This window comes from Centrocercus urophasianus, unplaced genomic scaffold (assembly GCF_019232065.1).
Source record: "Centrocercus urophasianus isolate 14NV4802_14NV808 unplaced genomic scaffold, USGS_Curo_1.0 seq_19, whole genome shotgun sequence".
Taxonomy (NCBI): Eukaryota; Metazoa; Chordata; class Aves; order Galliformes; family Phasianidae; genus Centrocercus; species Centrocercus urophasianus.
Window position 1 is genome coordinate 4,376,605 of NW_024884744.1, and position 14,522 is coordinate 4,391,126.

Sequence of the window (14,522 nt, forward strand, 5' to 3'; positions counted from 1 at the left end):
GCCAAATGGCTGCCTGAGGTCCCTGCAAAGCTAGAAGCTTGCAAATGACTTCCAGAGCAGCACTTCTTCCCAAGCTAGCGAAAAGAAATGAAGAACAAGTTCCTTTGGATGCCCTAAGTTGAGGCTGTATTTCTGCCTTGTTACAACAGTGACCTCCAGCAGTCAGCCTCACACTCTTTCCCTCTGGTTTTCATCATATCCCATCCATGCTACAGTGATCAACAGAGCCCAAACCACTGCCAAATGGCCATTAAGTGGTATTCTTTCATCAGGTTCAACATACAAAAAGAAAGAGAATGCCCTGTTGCCATTGAAGTGCATTAATTTCTACTCACCGTTCCATGGTAATTCCTGTACATGGGCATTTTTAAGATCTTTGTCAGGTAATCTTCCAGCTGTTTCTACAATTCAAACATCAAAACTTTAGAAAGGATGCAGGCAATTTCATGAAAAAAAAAAAAAACAAAAAACAAAAAACAATAAGAAATCCAACTGATATTGGGAAGCAATCAGGAAATCAGACACTCTTGTGCTCAAATGGACAAATGAGTGCGTTGTTCTGTGTTCACTGGGGATTAGGGCTCAGTGGCACAACAGCCTGACTGCAGGTTGGCTCCTGTGCACTGCACCTCCCCCCTGTTGCTTGGCAATCTCAAAGGATCTTTTTCTTGCCCTAGTGCAAGTTTCAGAGCTATTTTGAACACAAAACCAGTCCCCGGTGCTTCTGGCCTGTATGTAATGGTTTCATAGGAAAATTCAGCCCCAGACACAACCGCAAGTGCCTATTCAGCACTGTGCCAAGTCAATGGGGTGACGCGGGGAACATGGTGACCACTCCGCCCTGTCCCTAGGCCACCAAGGAGAACCTGTCCTGCCCATCCCAGCAGAGAAATGGAGAGAAAATTTCTTCACCCTGGCGGGAATTGGGCAAAGAAGAGCTTACATGCGTGCCTGTGTCCTACAGTGCCAACCAAAAAGAACCAGATGCCATTAAGAACGCTGCACTTTGCAGCACTGCTATCCTAGCACATGATGCTCCCAAGTGTGCAGCAGGGACTTTGTACCCCTTGGTAAGAAGTGTGGGGCTGCAACAAGGAAAACAAGAACCAAAAAAGATTTTTAAAGTAGGATGGGTAGAATTCAGGAAACCTTTTTCTTTCTCTTTTAAAGCTAAAACTTCATGCAGAGTGGTGAGGCATTTGCAGCAGGGTGGGTTATCTGCACAGCCACAGGACACAGCCCTTTGAGTGCTGGAGGCACAGAGCCCAGGAGAGAGCAGCCAGCAGGAAGGGGAGAAGGAAAGGGTGAAGGAAGACACCCTTCTGGGCTTGCTCGAGCAAATGGCAAAGATGCAGTGAAGAGGTAGGAAGACACCCACCTGCTTCATGGAGGGGCCCATCTGTTCACATCTGATGGAGTTACAAGGAACATGTGTGCCTTGGCTAAAATTACCCATTTCAGCATCGAGAGCCTGACTGCCATCTCCTCTTTCAGATGGGGACAGACTGAAATCACTTGGATTTTGATGGCCACGGGGCTGCCTTCATCGTGCAACCTGACCCTATGAGCTGCCTCTTCTATCTATAAACTGCAGCAGGTGGGAACAGGGGGACCATCATCCTGGGCATCATGGGTTAAATAAACCACCAGGAGTCTCCGCTCTTTCAAACCTAAAGAGCAGCAGCATCCTCTTTGCATGGAGGAGGATTTAGCACGCCAGCAGCCCCCAGACCGCCAGCACTTACCCTGCGGCTGGAGAAATGCTCCTCCCGCACCGTGCTCTCGGCTGTGTGTGGAAGGCTGGGCATCTGCCGAGGCTCTCCCCTCTTGATGGATTGTCTTCTCACCGTGTGGCTGTGAGGAATCACAAAGCCCAGCATTGAGCCTAAGTGTGTGCATCGCACCTCGATGCATAACCGCACCTCGATGCATAACCACCCTTCTCGTGCAAGGCTTCTGCTTTCCTCAGAAAAACTCCCCAAACCCACAGAGAAATGGGTGGGCAGGAAAGCAAAAAAGAAAAGGTATTTCAGACTCATTTAGGAAGCTGGCCACACGCACCTCCTGGTGGGGATGGGGATGCGAACGAAGGCTTTGTAGCGCAGCAGCTCCCGGTGGAACTCCTGGAAGTGCCTGAACTTCCTTTTCACGTGCCATATGAACTCCCCGTGGGTCAGCTCGATGGTGTACACGTTGAGGCTTGGGACCTAGCCGGAGGACAACACAGATCAGCCCTCCTGCAGCCACTCGAAGAGCCCTTGTTGTGTTCTAAGGAGCATTTGGTTTTAAAGCAAATGGGAAACCCTCCCTCTTGAGCACAGCCAGAGTTCACCTACAAACAGCATTTTCATAAAGCTGTATGGAAACAGAATGGCATTCCTGGCAGGTGTGTTCTGACCTTCTTGGTGGAAGTGAAGCGCTCCACCTCCAGCACACGCACACGCACGGGGCATCCCGTCAGGTAGGTCTGTGTGCCCGGCTCCTTGAATCCACGGGTGTGATAGATGGCAGAGAAGGGGATGCACGCTGCAAGGAGCACACAGCCCATTAGCACACCTCAGATGGACTGAGTGCAGCACTGCAGAGACACTGGGCTCTTACACACAGGTAACTGATAACTCACCAGCACTTTTGGGATCACTCAGCACCTCTGAGTCGACCTCCTCCCCGTCAACGTGCAGCTCACGGGTGTCCAGGCTCTCGATGATGTTGCTCATGTCTGCAGCGATCCTCTTCAGCGCTGAAGCAGCTGCATGGCCCTCGTGCTTCAGGGACATCTCAGATCAGCACGCGTCGGAGCCACGGGGGGCTGGGGAGGAAGGAGCAGGGCTGTCATTGTCACCTCCAACACCTCGACGTGGGATGACATTCATCCCAACCACCCCCATCACTGCCACCTCCAATACCTCAACATGGCACAGAGTTCACCCCACTACTGCCACCTGCAATGCCTAAACACAGGATTTAGACTTCCTTTATCCCCATGCACCTTACTCCCCTGGCATCCAAAAAGGTTTCTTAGGCCTTTGTTCTGCTGAGCAATAAATGTCACAGCCTGGCAGCACTACTGAAAAAATACAGACAAGACTGCGTGGCAACACTTCACAGAAGCCAGTGCATTTCTGCTTCTGGAGGGTCTAAAGTTGTATGAAATAATGAGTTCTTTAAAAACATTTGCAACACTTCTGATGCTAAGTTCTGCAAAGAACACTGCAGTTGTTCGTGAGTGAGCTCCATAAAATGAGCCGGGTATGCTGTAATTAGGAAATAATTTAACATTTTAACAGAGAGAACACTCTTTTTTTGTTTTCTCTTGGAACAAGTACATAATTTTATTATTATGTAAGGCCAATACCACACAAGGCCCAAACTATGGTAAAATCACCACAACAAAAAAACGCCTATTTGACTAAAATCAGGAAAAACTGGGTTGTCTCCCAGCAAGTGAGCTCCCATGCTTGTAGGACCAGACACGGCACCAGCTCACTGCAGGAGTCACGCAAGAGGCCTGCTTGAATAACACAAACCCACCCACAGACCTCTTCTGTCCACCGATCCATCCATGGAAGAGGTGTTCTTGCTCCACCAAAACCTAAAGCACGTTCCCAGAGATGAGGGTTGCACAAAGACCAACTCAAGCACTCTGCAGGAGCCATGCCGTGATTTACCTTGGCAGGAAGGCAGCACCCAAACACCACGCAGCTGGTGCTGGACAAAGCCTGTGCAGGTGGGAGTGCATGGAGCTGGGCATGCATCCTCCCCTCCCCGCCGTGCCAGGTACAGCCCTGCTCCTCTCCTCACATCGGTTGACCCAGGTGGTTAATGGATAAACAATTAACCAGTGTGCCATGCCTATTTGCTGAGGACCACAGTACAGCTGCATAACTTAAGGATTTATTTCTTTATTATTAGGTGGTTTCTTCTTAAAGTTAAATCGTTTCCACAGCTGGCACAGACAAGCTCTGGGACAGAGCAGAGTCCAGGCACGATTGGACCTGAGTCAGCCCCAGCAGCCAGAAACTGCCCTAGAGATTAGAGACAGATTATAGGCTTGAGAGGAGAAATGAGCCCAGCCAAAGCCCCAGGAGCCTGAGCAGCAGCTGAGCTAATGGAAGGCACAGAGCGCCCAACTGGGTGCAGCTCTGCAATCTGCTCCATCAGTCTGTGCTCAGCCCTGTGTGCAGACACCTCGTGCTTGCTCAGGGGTGAGCTGAGCAATGTGCCTGGATTAATGTGCAGCTGGCTGAGTACAAGGCTGGCTGGGATCACATCCCTCGCAACAGCAGGGCACGAAGGCTGCAGCACAGGGCTAAAGATGGGCAGCAGAACCTGCTGGTATTGCCAGCCTCGAAGGTGGCGATTATATGAAGGATCCAGTGGTAGTGCAAATCACAGAAGGGTGGGGAATAGGACAGAATTAATTAGAAATGAAGTCAGCCCAGATTTGTGCTTTTGCAGCCATCATGGCAGAACTGCAACAAGCTCAGACACTGACGAGCACCATGCAGAACTAGGAAACTGGGACAGCCCCCACTTGGGAAGGAGAAGCACTTCCAGTAAAAACAAGCATTTCCTGCTGATGCTCTCTCAGCTCCCATCCCAGTGGTGAGGAACACAAATCCCTGCACGCCGCCCTGACCTCGGTTCTCACAACATCACCCCCCCTTTCCTGCCCCGCACAGTGACCTTGCGGCAGGGCTGTGTGCAATGGCCTGTCCCACAGCAAGCTCTGCCCCTGCACACCTCTCTGTGCAAGGCTGCACAGCTCAGCTCGGACTGGGGCAAGGCAGTAAAGTGGGGATAGAAGATGCAGGCACCGGGAGCTCAGGCTGCGTGCCAAGGAAATCCTACGCACAATGCCCTCAGCAGCTGCTGGCCCTGCCTAGAGACGAAAGGTTCTTCATGTAAATATTGCCCAATTTCTCATATTTTAAGCTTAAATTCAGCTTCAGACCACACCTCCATGGAGCTCCCTGCAGGAGATGTTTGCATGCTGGCAGCCCTGGATCCACACCCAGCACAGAGCAGTGCAGCCATCCCAATTCCCCAGCAGGTGCCAGAGCCCTGCAGAGCACCTGGGAACATCTGTGCTCCAAACCACGTCCCCATATGGAGCAAAACAGTCACGCACTGGTTTTGTTTGCCTGCATGCCCTCCCTCATCATCGATCAAGAAATAAGGCATGGCTGCCATCCTGGATAGATAAACCAGAGCTAGAGAAGGACTGAAAAGCAAATCCAAGTTAACAGAAAACAGCATATTCGGGCATGGTCCCAACTGACACTACTTACCTTTGGCCCAGTCCCAAGAAAAGCAGAATATTTCAAAACACTGCTTCCAAAACAATTATTCTCTGACAGCGAATCTCCTAACATTTATCAGCAATACCTCTAAAAGCAGGAGCTAATTAGCGCTTCCCGCACTAATGACTGCAGCACAGCCTCTCGCCTCACCGCTATCGATCTCTGCAGCCCTTCTCCAGGAGGACTGCTGCCAAGCCAGGAGCACACCACAGGGACGTTCAGTGCTGGGAACCCCAGCAGCAGGGGATGGCAGTTCCCATCAGTAACATGGATATCTGCTCAAACCCCTGCTCAGCACTATGGCTGGGAGCCCAGCCTTTCCCAAGGACTCCTTTTATTTGCTTCTCTAAGCAGTGACACAAAAGAAAAAACATCACTGTGGTGCTTGCAGGGGAGCATCACTGCTGAGCTCACACTGATGCACACACTCAGGGCCAGCCCTGAGCTGCAGCAGTTTCCCAACCCCTGAGATGCTCACTGCTGGGGCTGTGTTTCAGCCTTTGCTGGCAATGACAGGAATGCACATCCCGTGCCCCACCTCGGGCAGCACCACCTCCACCAGGAAGCCGACCATTAGGTGCTCATCAGTGAGTAAGGCTGGCTGTCACCTGGCTGTTGGCCTGTGGTTTGGATTCCTGGGGCAGGGATGAGAGTTGCAGCACTTGGGAGCATTGGCAGATGCACAGCTCTTGGCACAGGCTGTACAGGCTGTATAGAAATCCTACATCTGGAAAGCTTGCCAAGAAGACAGCATGACACAAAGGATCACAAAGTGACAATGAGCAGAGATGACCAGGACCGCCGTGTCAGGATGGTGTGCATTTCTGCCCCCTTATATATAGCCAAACACGTCATACAAAAAATGCAGGACATATTTCCACTAACTAAATGTATACATCCCATACATCTCCTGAGGCTATTCTGGGTCTGCCAGACCGCAGGGAATTTGGGGGGCCCCGTCTGCAGGAGGGTTTGGGTCCCAATAGAGGAATGCAAACACTCTGAGCTGCACGTAGCAGACACCCAGAGCCTGGCACAGCAAAGGCAGCTGCTCTGGGCTCAGTGCAATGGCATTTCCGTGGCTGAATGCAAAGGGATCGATCTCCAATAGTTCTGCTCATCCTCTGGTTCCCACAGAGCAGCAACACAGCTTTGCTCTGCTCACAGCACTGCTGGAAATCACACACAGAAGTATCCAAAGGTGCTTTGTTGGGCCATTGCCTGCAGGAAACTGTGCTGCAGGACAGTTTGCTTCTATGTGGGGATCACATCAGCAGTGCTTGCTCAACTTTGGGTCAGCACCTGAGGAACTAAGCTCAGAAAGAGGCAAACTCAGCAGAAAACTGCCACGTAGAAAGAAGGAACTTGCAGGAAGGGAATAGCAGAAAGCCTCTTCTGTGTTCCTTGCTGAAATACAACTGAATACCTGCAAATTTATGCAGCACAGCACATTTACACACAGGCAACAATACTAACAGCTTCCTTAGAACAAAACAGATGCCTTGGATTTCTTTTTCTCCCTTCCCTCTCTCAATCACGATGGTGCAGGCAGTGGGAGATACTGCTGAGCCCCAGCAGAGCTCACTCTGCCCCTTTGCCCCAGCCCCAGCCCAGCACACGGGATGCCCGCAGATCCCCATCATCTTATGGCCCTTCCTAGAAGCCATCAGAGCCCCAAGGTTACGACCTGCAAGCTAAGTCCTCCGAGCTCAGTGCAAGATGGAAACCTTCCCAACATCAGCGCCAGGTTAATCACATTCTTCCCCATATTTCCCATCCTAGCCTCCCAGAGCAGTGATGCTTTCCAAGAGTTTTCTGTGGGCAGTTTATTCTTTCTGCACATTTAAAAAAAAAAAAGAGAGAAAAGAGAAAAGAAAAGCTGCTTGGCAGAAAGAAAAACATTCGGTGTTTCGGGGGAAAAAAAAGCACCCTGCCAGAGCTCAGACAGCACTCCTATCTCTGGTGCTTTCTGCCAGCGAGCAAAACGGCTCATTTGCCACAACTGCTGCCAAAATGTCTTGGGATAGGTCACACCACAGACACTTGAAGGTACCGTGACTCACTGCTGCTCCGCACTGGGAGGGCTCACAGCTGGGTGGGACCCCTGCAAAAAATACCAGTTTGCTGGGAACCTCTGTCATGGAAAAAACACACTTTAGAGCATCTCATCAGGGCTACAGGAATAGACACTTAGAAAAAGTGGAACGGGAGACCAAAATGTTTCCCCTTGAAAGGCCACAGTAAGCACTGCCTGCTCTGAGTCGCTCCTGTCTTCCTTTGACTGCAATGGACACGTCTGCATGCTTCACACAGAGCGGCCAACCACGCCGTGTAACTGTGCCTCACTCGAGTACAAGACATGATGCAGAGCCAACGTTCACAACAGGGGCTGTGCTGGGGGAGGAAAGCGAAAGAAGCAATTCTGGTTTAAAAAGGTGATCCTTTTTGGGAGACGCGTTGTTGAAGCGGCTCCGTGCCGCATCCCTCCTGCGTGTCCATGACCCGTGCGCCCCAAGGCACAGGGAGCACAGAAAAGCAAGTTCCTGCCCAACGAGATAAGCAGAAACAACAACTGGATGTGAATCATCCACTTGCACAGACTTGGACAGAGCATGTCACGATGCTGATCTGTGGGATATTGTCTGTCTCACAGTGCCCTCTGTGTCCTCGTGTCGTGCCGGAGCGCTCCATCCCCGCTGGGGACACTGCTAGCCCTGCACTTCCTCTTCTGCTAAATGCCTGCCCCAGCACTGCATTGCCTCCTTACTGCACCTTTTCTCCTTACACAGCCAGCTCCTTTGGGCTGTGGACCATTTCTTCATAGGATCATTAAGGTTGGAAAAGACCTCTAACATCCTCAAACCCAACCCCAAGCCATTCCCCCATGCCCACTACGTCTCTCAGAGCCACATCCCCACGGGTCAGTAACACTTCCCATGGACAGTGACTCCACCACTTTCCTGGGCACAGCCATTTTATCTTTGCATTACAAACCTGCATCTTGAGTCCTCACTCTCGCTGTGGGAGCATCAGGCATGAGCCCCACCTGTTAATCCATGAGCCTGCCTTCTCCTTGCTCCCCCAGGCATGAGAGCAGGGCAGGAACACGTGTCTGCTACCCCCAGGCACCAGCTGCCTCCCACTGCTCTGGGCTCCCTGTGCCACGTGGGAGGGAGAGCAGCACAGTGCTTGTTTGGGAGGGAAACACTGGGAACAGAGCTATCCTCCTCCTCCCCCCAGTTCCTTCTTCCCCCAACTCCTTCTGCTCTTCAGGCTACCCGATGAAATACCTGGTAAAATAATCACATCCAGATGCGTATGGGAACACCTGACCACAGACTGAAACAACAAAAGAAGGGTGGGCAGGGTTTGGGGAAGGGAAAAAGAATAGAAATGTGATTTCCATCAGATAGCCCCAAGAGCACAGGACACAACACAGGCCATCCCATGCACAGTAGGAGCAAGGCGTGAGGCCGTGCTCTGCTCCCAGTGCTCCTGCATCAGGCACTCCATTGAACCAGCACCCACAGAAACTCAAACCGAGGGCTCGAGTGAGAGTTTCCCTCATGGAGGACAAATCCAGAAGCCTGTAGAAACCCCTATGACTGATATCTGCTTTATGATGCCATTCTCCTGCAGTAAAACGGTGGCAGCGCCAGCAGCAAGCACGTTCCCCTCGTGCTTCCTTCTATGAAGATTTGCTAACTTGCTTTAAACCCACTTCCAGGGAGAGAATATGTGTACCAAGCCAAGTTCAGCTCATAACTAAGCCAGGCACAGCCACACTTCCTTCATGCACGAAGATGTTTCCCGAATCTCTGCTGCAGAACAGCCCTGCTGTAAAACATGGGATCCTTCCTCTGCTGCAGCCACACCTGTGGTCTAAAGAGCACTTCACCAATTACTGGGGATTATAGTGTCAAGCTGACACAAGCCCTTACAATCGCTATTAAGAAAAGCAGTGCAACTTTCTCGTTGAGGCATGTGATTTCAGGATGCTTCCTGAAAGAGTGAAGTCACCAGCGAGGCTCACCAGCCTCCTGCTTTCGTTTTCTTTCTTTCTTTCTAAGTCTAATTGTATCTTCAGCAGCTGAAGGAAACTGCAGTTCTGATCCCAGGAAACTTCTGGGTCTGCAAGATCTCATGGGAAACTGCCTCCCCTCGTCATAGCAACAGCTTCTGAGCACAAACCCCCCCCAAAATCACTGAATTGGGTCTTTTCCAGCAAGCCCACAGCCTGAATGTCCATTTCCAGGAATCCTCAAAAAGGAGGATGTTATGTATCCAGGCAAAATTAAGCATGCAGACAGGTGCTTCAGTGAGAAACTCAAGCAGAAAAGTTAAACCTTGACAGAAGGACCACCTGCAGAGCTGAAAGACAAGGAAGGGCAGCCTGGCGGTTTCCAAACCTGGGCCAAGGCTGAGGCTGCCACGAGCATCCCAAGTGCTGGGGCACAGGTGCAGTCCTGACACCTGTGAGCCATCAGCATGAGCTCATGCTGCCGGGTGCCACGGACTAATTTTTGAGCAATTAAAGACTCTTGAAACGGCGTTCCCACCCTCCGAGTAGCAAAAGGAAGCAGCTAGGAAACGTAACGCCGTACCAAAACAGTGCTTGTTGCAGCGCTGCGGTGCCATCCCTCTTGCGAGGAACGTGACATTAACACGGCTGTACCCGCTGTCGCGGATAGGACCGTAGGGAAACGCGGTCTGCCAAAAACATCCACCCAACGCTCGTGGCATCGCGCGTTCACCTCAAGGCAGGACGCGGCCACTAACGCAAGGCACGCAGCCCTGGGCACGCTGCGGGATCTCTGCTGGAGTAACCAACCGCCCAGGGCAGCTCTCAGGCGTTCGGGGCTCCGGATCTCCAGCAGCAACCTCTTAAAGCAAGGAAGCATCACGCCAAATAAAGACAAAACGCAAGCAGTGGAGAAGGCTCCCGGGGTGCCGAGCGGGGCCGTAGCGAGGAAGCCGTCGGGTCTCGACCCTCGGGCGGAGCGGGGCAGCACACGGGGTGCCGGGTGCCCGCGAGGCACCGCCCCGACCGCCCGACCCCCGCCCGGCGCGGAGACACGGAGCGCGCAGCAGCAGCAGCAGGGACGCATCCGTAGCGCGAGCGGTGCGGACGGCACCTCCCGGGAGTGAAGTTTGCTCCCGGCACCGCGCGGGGAGAGCCCGCAAATAAACGCCCCAAGTGCAAGCCCCAACCCTTCCTCTCCCTGCACCGGCAGGAAAAGAAAGGCAGGGCGAACGGCCCGCCGCACCGCACCCACCTCCTGCCCCCGGAGCAGCGGCCGCTCCATGACGCCGTGAGCGCTCGTCCCGTCCTGGGCTGTGCTGTGCTGTCCCGTCCCGGAGCGGCGGGGCCGGGCCGCACCTCGCCCCGCTGCACCCCGACGCCGGCCCCAACCTCGGACCGGCCGCTGCCAGCCTATGAGCGGGGCGGGCTGCGGGAAACCCCTCCCCGACAGCGGCGGGCGTGGGACAGAGCAGGGAGGGAAGGAGGAGCGGGGGGAGGAGGAGGAGGTTGTGGCTCATCGCGGGGCAGGGCGCTCTGCGGTCGAGGGAAAAATAATAAGCGATGAGCGCTCGTTAGGAACGGGGAGAAAGTTTGCTTTTTCAAAGCAGAGATGTGCTGCACGCTGGAAGAAGACCAGAAGCACAGCTCCGCCGGGAGGACTCGCCTTCCTCTCTTGTGCCCTCTCGGTCGCTGCGTGGGAATAAGCCTCCTCTGGCTAGGGGAGCAAACGAGAAAGCCAGAGCAAATTAACAGTGAGTTAAATACACAGGTAATGGTGTTCTTAGGGTGAAACAACTTAATAATTATGGTCACATACTGTCTGTTTCTGATCAGTATGCAAATGCTGCATTTCTCATGCTGCTCCCCATACACACTCTCAAAGTGCTTTTGAGTAGGCAGAAAAGTAGATTTTGGGGGAAGGGACAGATAGAGAAGCACTGAAGTGACAAATAGAAAAGCAAAGCTCTCCACACGCTGAGCTGCTCTGGCAGCCGTGTTGGGGGTGCTGGGAGCATTCCCAAACCTCTCTGCAGTGCCACAGCCTCCCTTGCTGCAGCCACACAGGGCCATCATGGTGACTTGTTCCAGGGAATTCTGCATTCCCACTTCAGTCTCTGTGCCAAGGTTTCAGCATGGATGTTATGATAGTTTTCCTCCCTAAAGGATTTATTGCATTTTTTAAACAGCCCCATTATCAGCTAATCTGTTCAAAATGGGTTTCCACTGTCTTGGCTGACTGGTGGCTCACTGGGAACAGTGTGGGTGATGCCCTTCACTCCTAAAATCAGACTGGCCAATCTGAGCTCAGTTCCCAGCAGCATTGCAACACGGTTTCTGTTGGTGCTGAGCTCCAACGCTGCTCCACTCAGCATTATGGGGAGCTGTGAGTGTAGGTGGCATCAGGTGAGAGGATAGCATGGGCATCTGTAGCACTCAGCATCAGGAAAGCATTGGAGGCGAGCAGAGGGAACTCTGAAGCAAAGAACAGGAGAAATGGAAATGATGGAAAGTCACCCTTTGGTAGTGACATCCCCATCTTGTTCTAAAGCTCAGGCAAAGCCTGGACACGCTGCCTCACACTGCTCATGGCAACATGGGGTGGGAAGTGTTGGAGGGCAGGGGGGGGAGCACTCCTCAGGGCGCTGCCTGGAGGGGATGCCCCATCTCTGCCACTTGCTCAGGTTCCCCTGCTGACCTCACAGCTGCTTGGACCATGCTCGCTCCCACCCCTGGTGGGACAGCACACGCCATGCCCACATCTGGCTAACTGAGTTCTGGGAGATCTTAATGAATTCATGAACAGTAACTTAGTTAATGCATATTTAGGTAAGGCTTACTTACAAACCTCTTCACGAGCACTATGGCACCTATGTACCACACTTCCCCCCATCCCGAGCACCATTGCCATCACCTTCCCTGAGTGTACATACCTTGTCAAATACCTCGAGCCCTGAAGAAACACAGTGCTGCTGGGTGACTGCAGGGCAGGCAGGGCTGGGGGTTCCTTTGTTCTCTGCTCCTACCGACTTTTGGCCTCCAGAACCGCCTGTGCAGCTCTCCAAGGGCGCTTCCCACTGTCACAGGGATGCCACGTGTGTGCTTATCCAAGGAGAGCACGTTGCGTGGTGTCACACAGGGAGTCACGCAGCTGGGCTCTGGAAAACCATTGTTGGAATGTTAGGGACAATGTCATGGTTATTTCTAATATTATTATTTTTTTTAGCTGCTATTTTGTCATGTTTTTCCTTCTCTTTAAGAAAAGAAGGAAACACCAAAGAAGGAGTTGGGATACATAATGCACACAGAGACATCTGCAGAAGGGCTTTTTGGGCACTGGTTGGCAGCCCGTGCTGCTGCATAGCAAACACAGCCCTCCAGCTGAAGGAAAAAAAAAATGGAGATTTTATTGATTCGTTTCTTTTACACAAAGCCCTGTGCTCTGGTCTCACCCATGGGCACCGTGGTAGCCAAGCACGGGGGAGGGGAGGAGCAGATGCCAGCGGTGCACCCAGAACCCTGCCAAGAGCTGCTCTCAGCAACAGCAAGCAGCACGTGGTGGGAGAAAGCTGCCATCAGCTCCTGCAGGCCTCACAGACAGCATTCTTGCAGCGGGGAGAGCAGTTCTCCTCCGCTCTGCTTCCCTCCTCCCATATCCTCCCAGGGAAGCGGCTGCCACCCCCTGGGAGGAAGAGGCAGGGGAGGAAGTCGGGCACTGTGCCACCGTGCCACGCTGCCTCCTGGGAGCTGTAGTCGTGTCTCACAGCCAAGTCCTGCACTGTGGCTCTGCACGCAGCTCCCACAGCCCCATCCCGGCCAGGGGACAGCAGACCCCCAGGTTGGGTTGCTGTGAGATGGCTCCATGGCTGCCCAGGCGCTGAGCACCATCGCGCTTGGCCAGGATATTTCAGTTTGCTTTCACACCTTCCCCTCCTCACAGAATTCCCATGGAAACAAAAACAAATCTCTCGCTGTTTGGATCCATTTTTTTTTTTTCCTCTCAAGGGAGAAGAATGAATGAAAACGGAAAAAACTCTCCAACTTGCTCTGGGGCTGTGCAGGGCCATGTGGGTATAGGGATGCCCTCATGTGGCCGCAGGGCCAGGCCTGGGCACTGGAAGTGCAGCTGCTGTGCTGTGCAGCGCTGCTCTGAGCTCCCAGCAGTGCCAGGCAGATCAGTGAGCCAGCAGTGTCTGGAGGAAGGAGAGTGCAAACCGGCTCATATGGTGCTAAGTAGAGATGCACGCTGGCTTGCTATTTAAAGCTGAGCAGTAGCAGGAATGGCAGGTTTGAGCAAGCTCAGCCAGTCCATCCAAAAACAATTTTCATAGTCCTCTCCTGCCCAGGATCTCCAGCTGCCCCTCCACTCCCTGTGAGGCCAAACCATCCTTCTCTCCCTACCAGCACCCTCAAACTGTCCCCTGCCCAAAGGCAAGCAAGATGCAGCCCGAGACCAGGGTTTGGGGATGCCTTGGTTTTCCCTTGTCTACATCAATAGTATTGTTTCTAATGTATTCTGAGACGTAGTTCATTAAATGGGTGAATTATATGTTTTATCATTCATCCATAGCAGGTTGTCAAGGAGGTACGTTATTATTGGCAGCTAGAAAGGAACTAACAAATATTCTTAGAGTATATAACGAGCACTTGAGTAAGAGTTAAGTAATGAGTGCTTCTTCAGCGACAAATCTACGCCAGATATGCTCCACCTGTTTTGTTAACAGACAAAGGCTTATATAAGCTGGGCGTTACATAAAACCCTAAAATAAAGCAGAGAACTCCCCCACTTTGGATGAAGGCACGACCACAGAACACGTGTACCTGGGCTGACATTAACCCGGCTCTGCTGGTGCCATCGCTCGGCCCCGTAAGCGCTGGACCGGCCCAAGTCCCATGTTTCTCCAGAACCTGCCATCAAAATAACGCTCTCCAGGTAGCTCCATCACCTCGGTGCTGGCCCAAGAATGCATATCTGTGCCTGTGTTCTCTGGTGTGCCGTAAACACCCGTCCAATCCCAGGGCACCATCCAGACACATCACCTGCCTCGGTAAAATCAGCCTTCCTCCCCACACACCTTGCATCCCGCCTTAAAAAGCACGATTCCAAAACTCAGACAATACAGTCAGCCCACACTGATGGTTACTTCCAGACATCAGAAAAGAGGATTTGCATTTCTGCTCACAGCCTGGGCACAGAT

The 14,522-nt window shown here is 52.5% G+C and overlaps 1 protein-coding gene across 2 annotated transcripts; it reads right to left on the bottom strand.

Annotated features, from left to right (window-relative positions):
- Positions 1-305: 305 nt before the first annotated feature.
- On the bottom strand, positions 306-12,443 carry PLD1 (phospholipase D1). 2 transcript variants are annotated; one of them, XM_042820809.1, is made up of 6 exons: positions 12,258-12,443; positions 2,624-2,809; positions 2,399-2,526; positions 2,062-2,207; positions 1,746-1,854; positions 306-401 (listed from the first exon to the last, which is right to left on the bottom strand). In XM_042820809.1, the coding sequence occupies exons 2-6, from the start codon at positions 2,775-2,777 to the stop codon at positions 321-323; spliced, it is 618 nt and encodes a 205-aa protein (XP_042676743.1). In that variant the 5' UTR covers positions 2,778-2,809; positions 12,258-12,443; the 3' UTR covers positions 306-320. The 2 variants fall into 2 exon arrangements, with proteins under 2 accessions (XP_042676743.1, XP_042676742.1); XM_042820808.1 differs by lacking the exon at positions 12,258-12,443 and adding an exon at positions 10,580-10,664.
- Between the last annotated feature and the right edge of the window lie 2,079 nt (positions 12,444-14,522).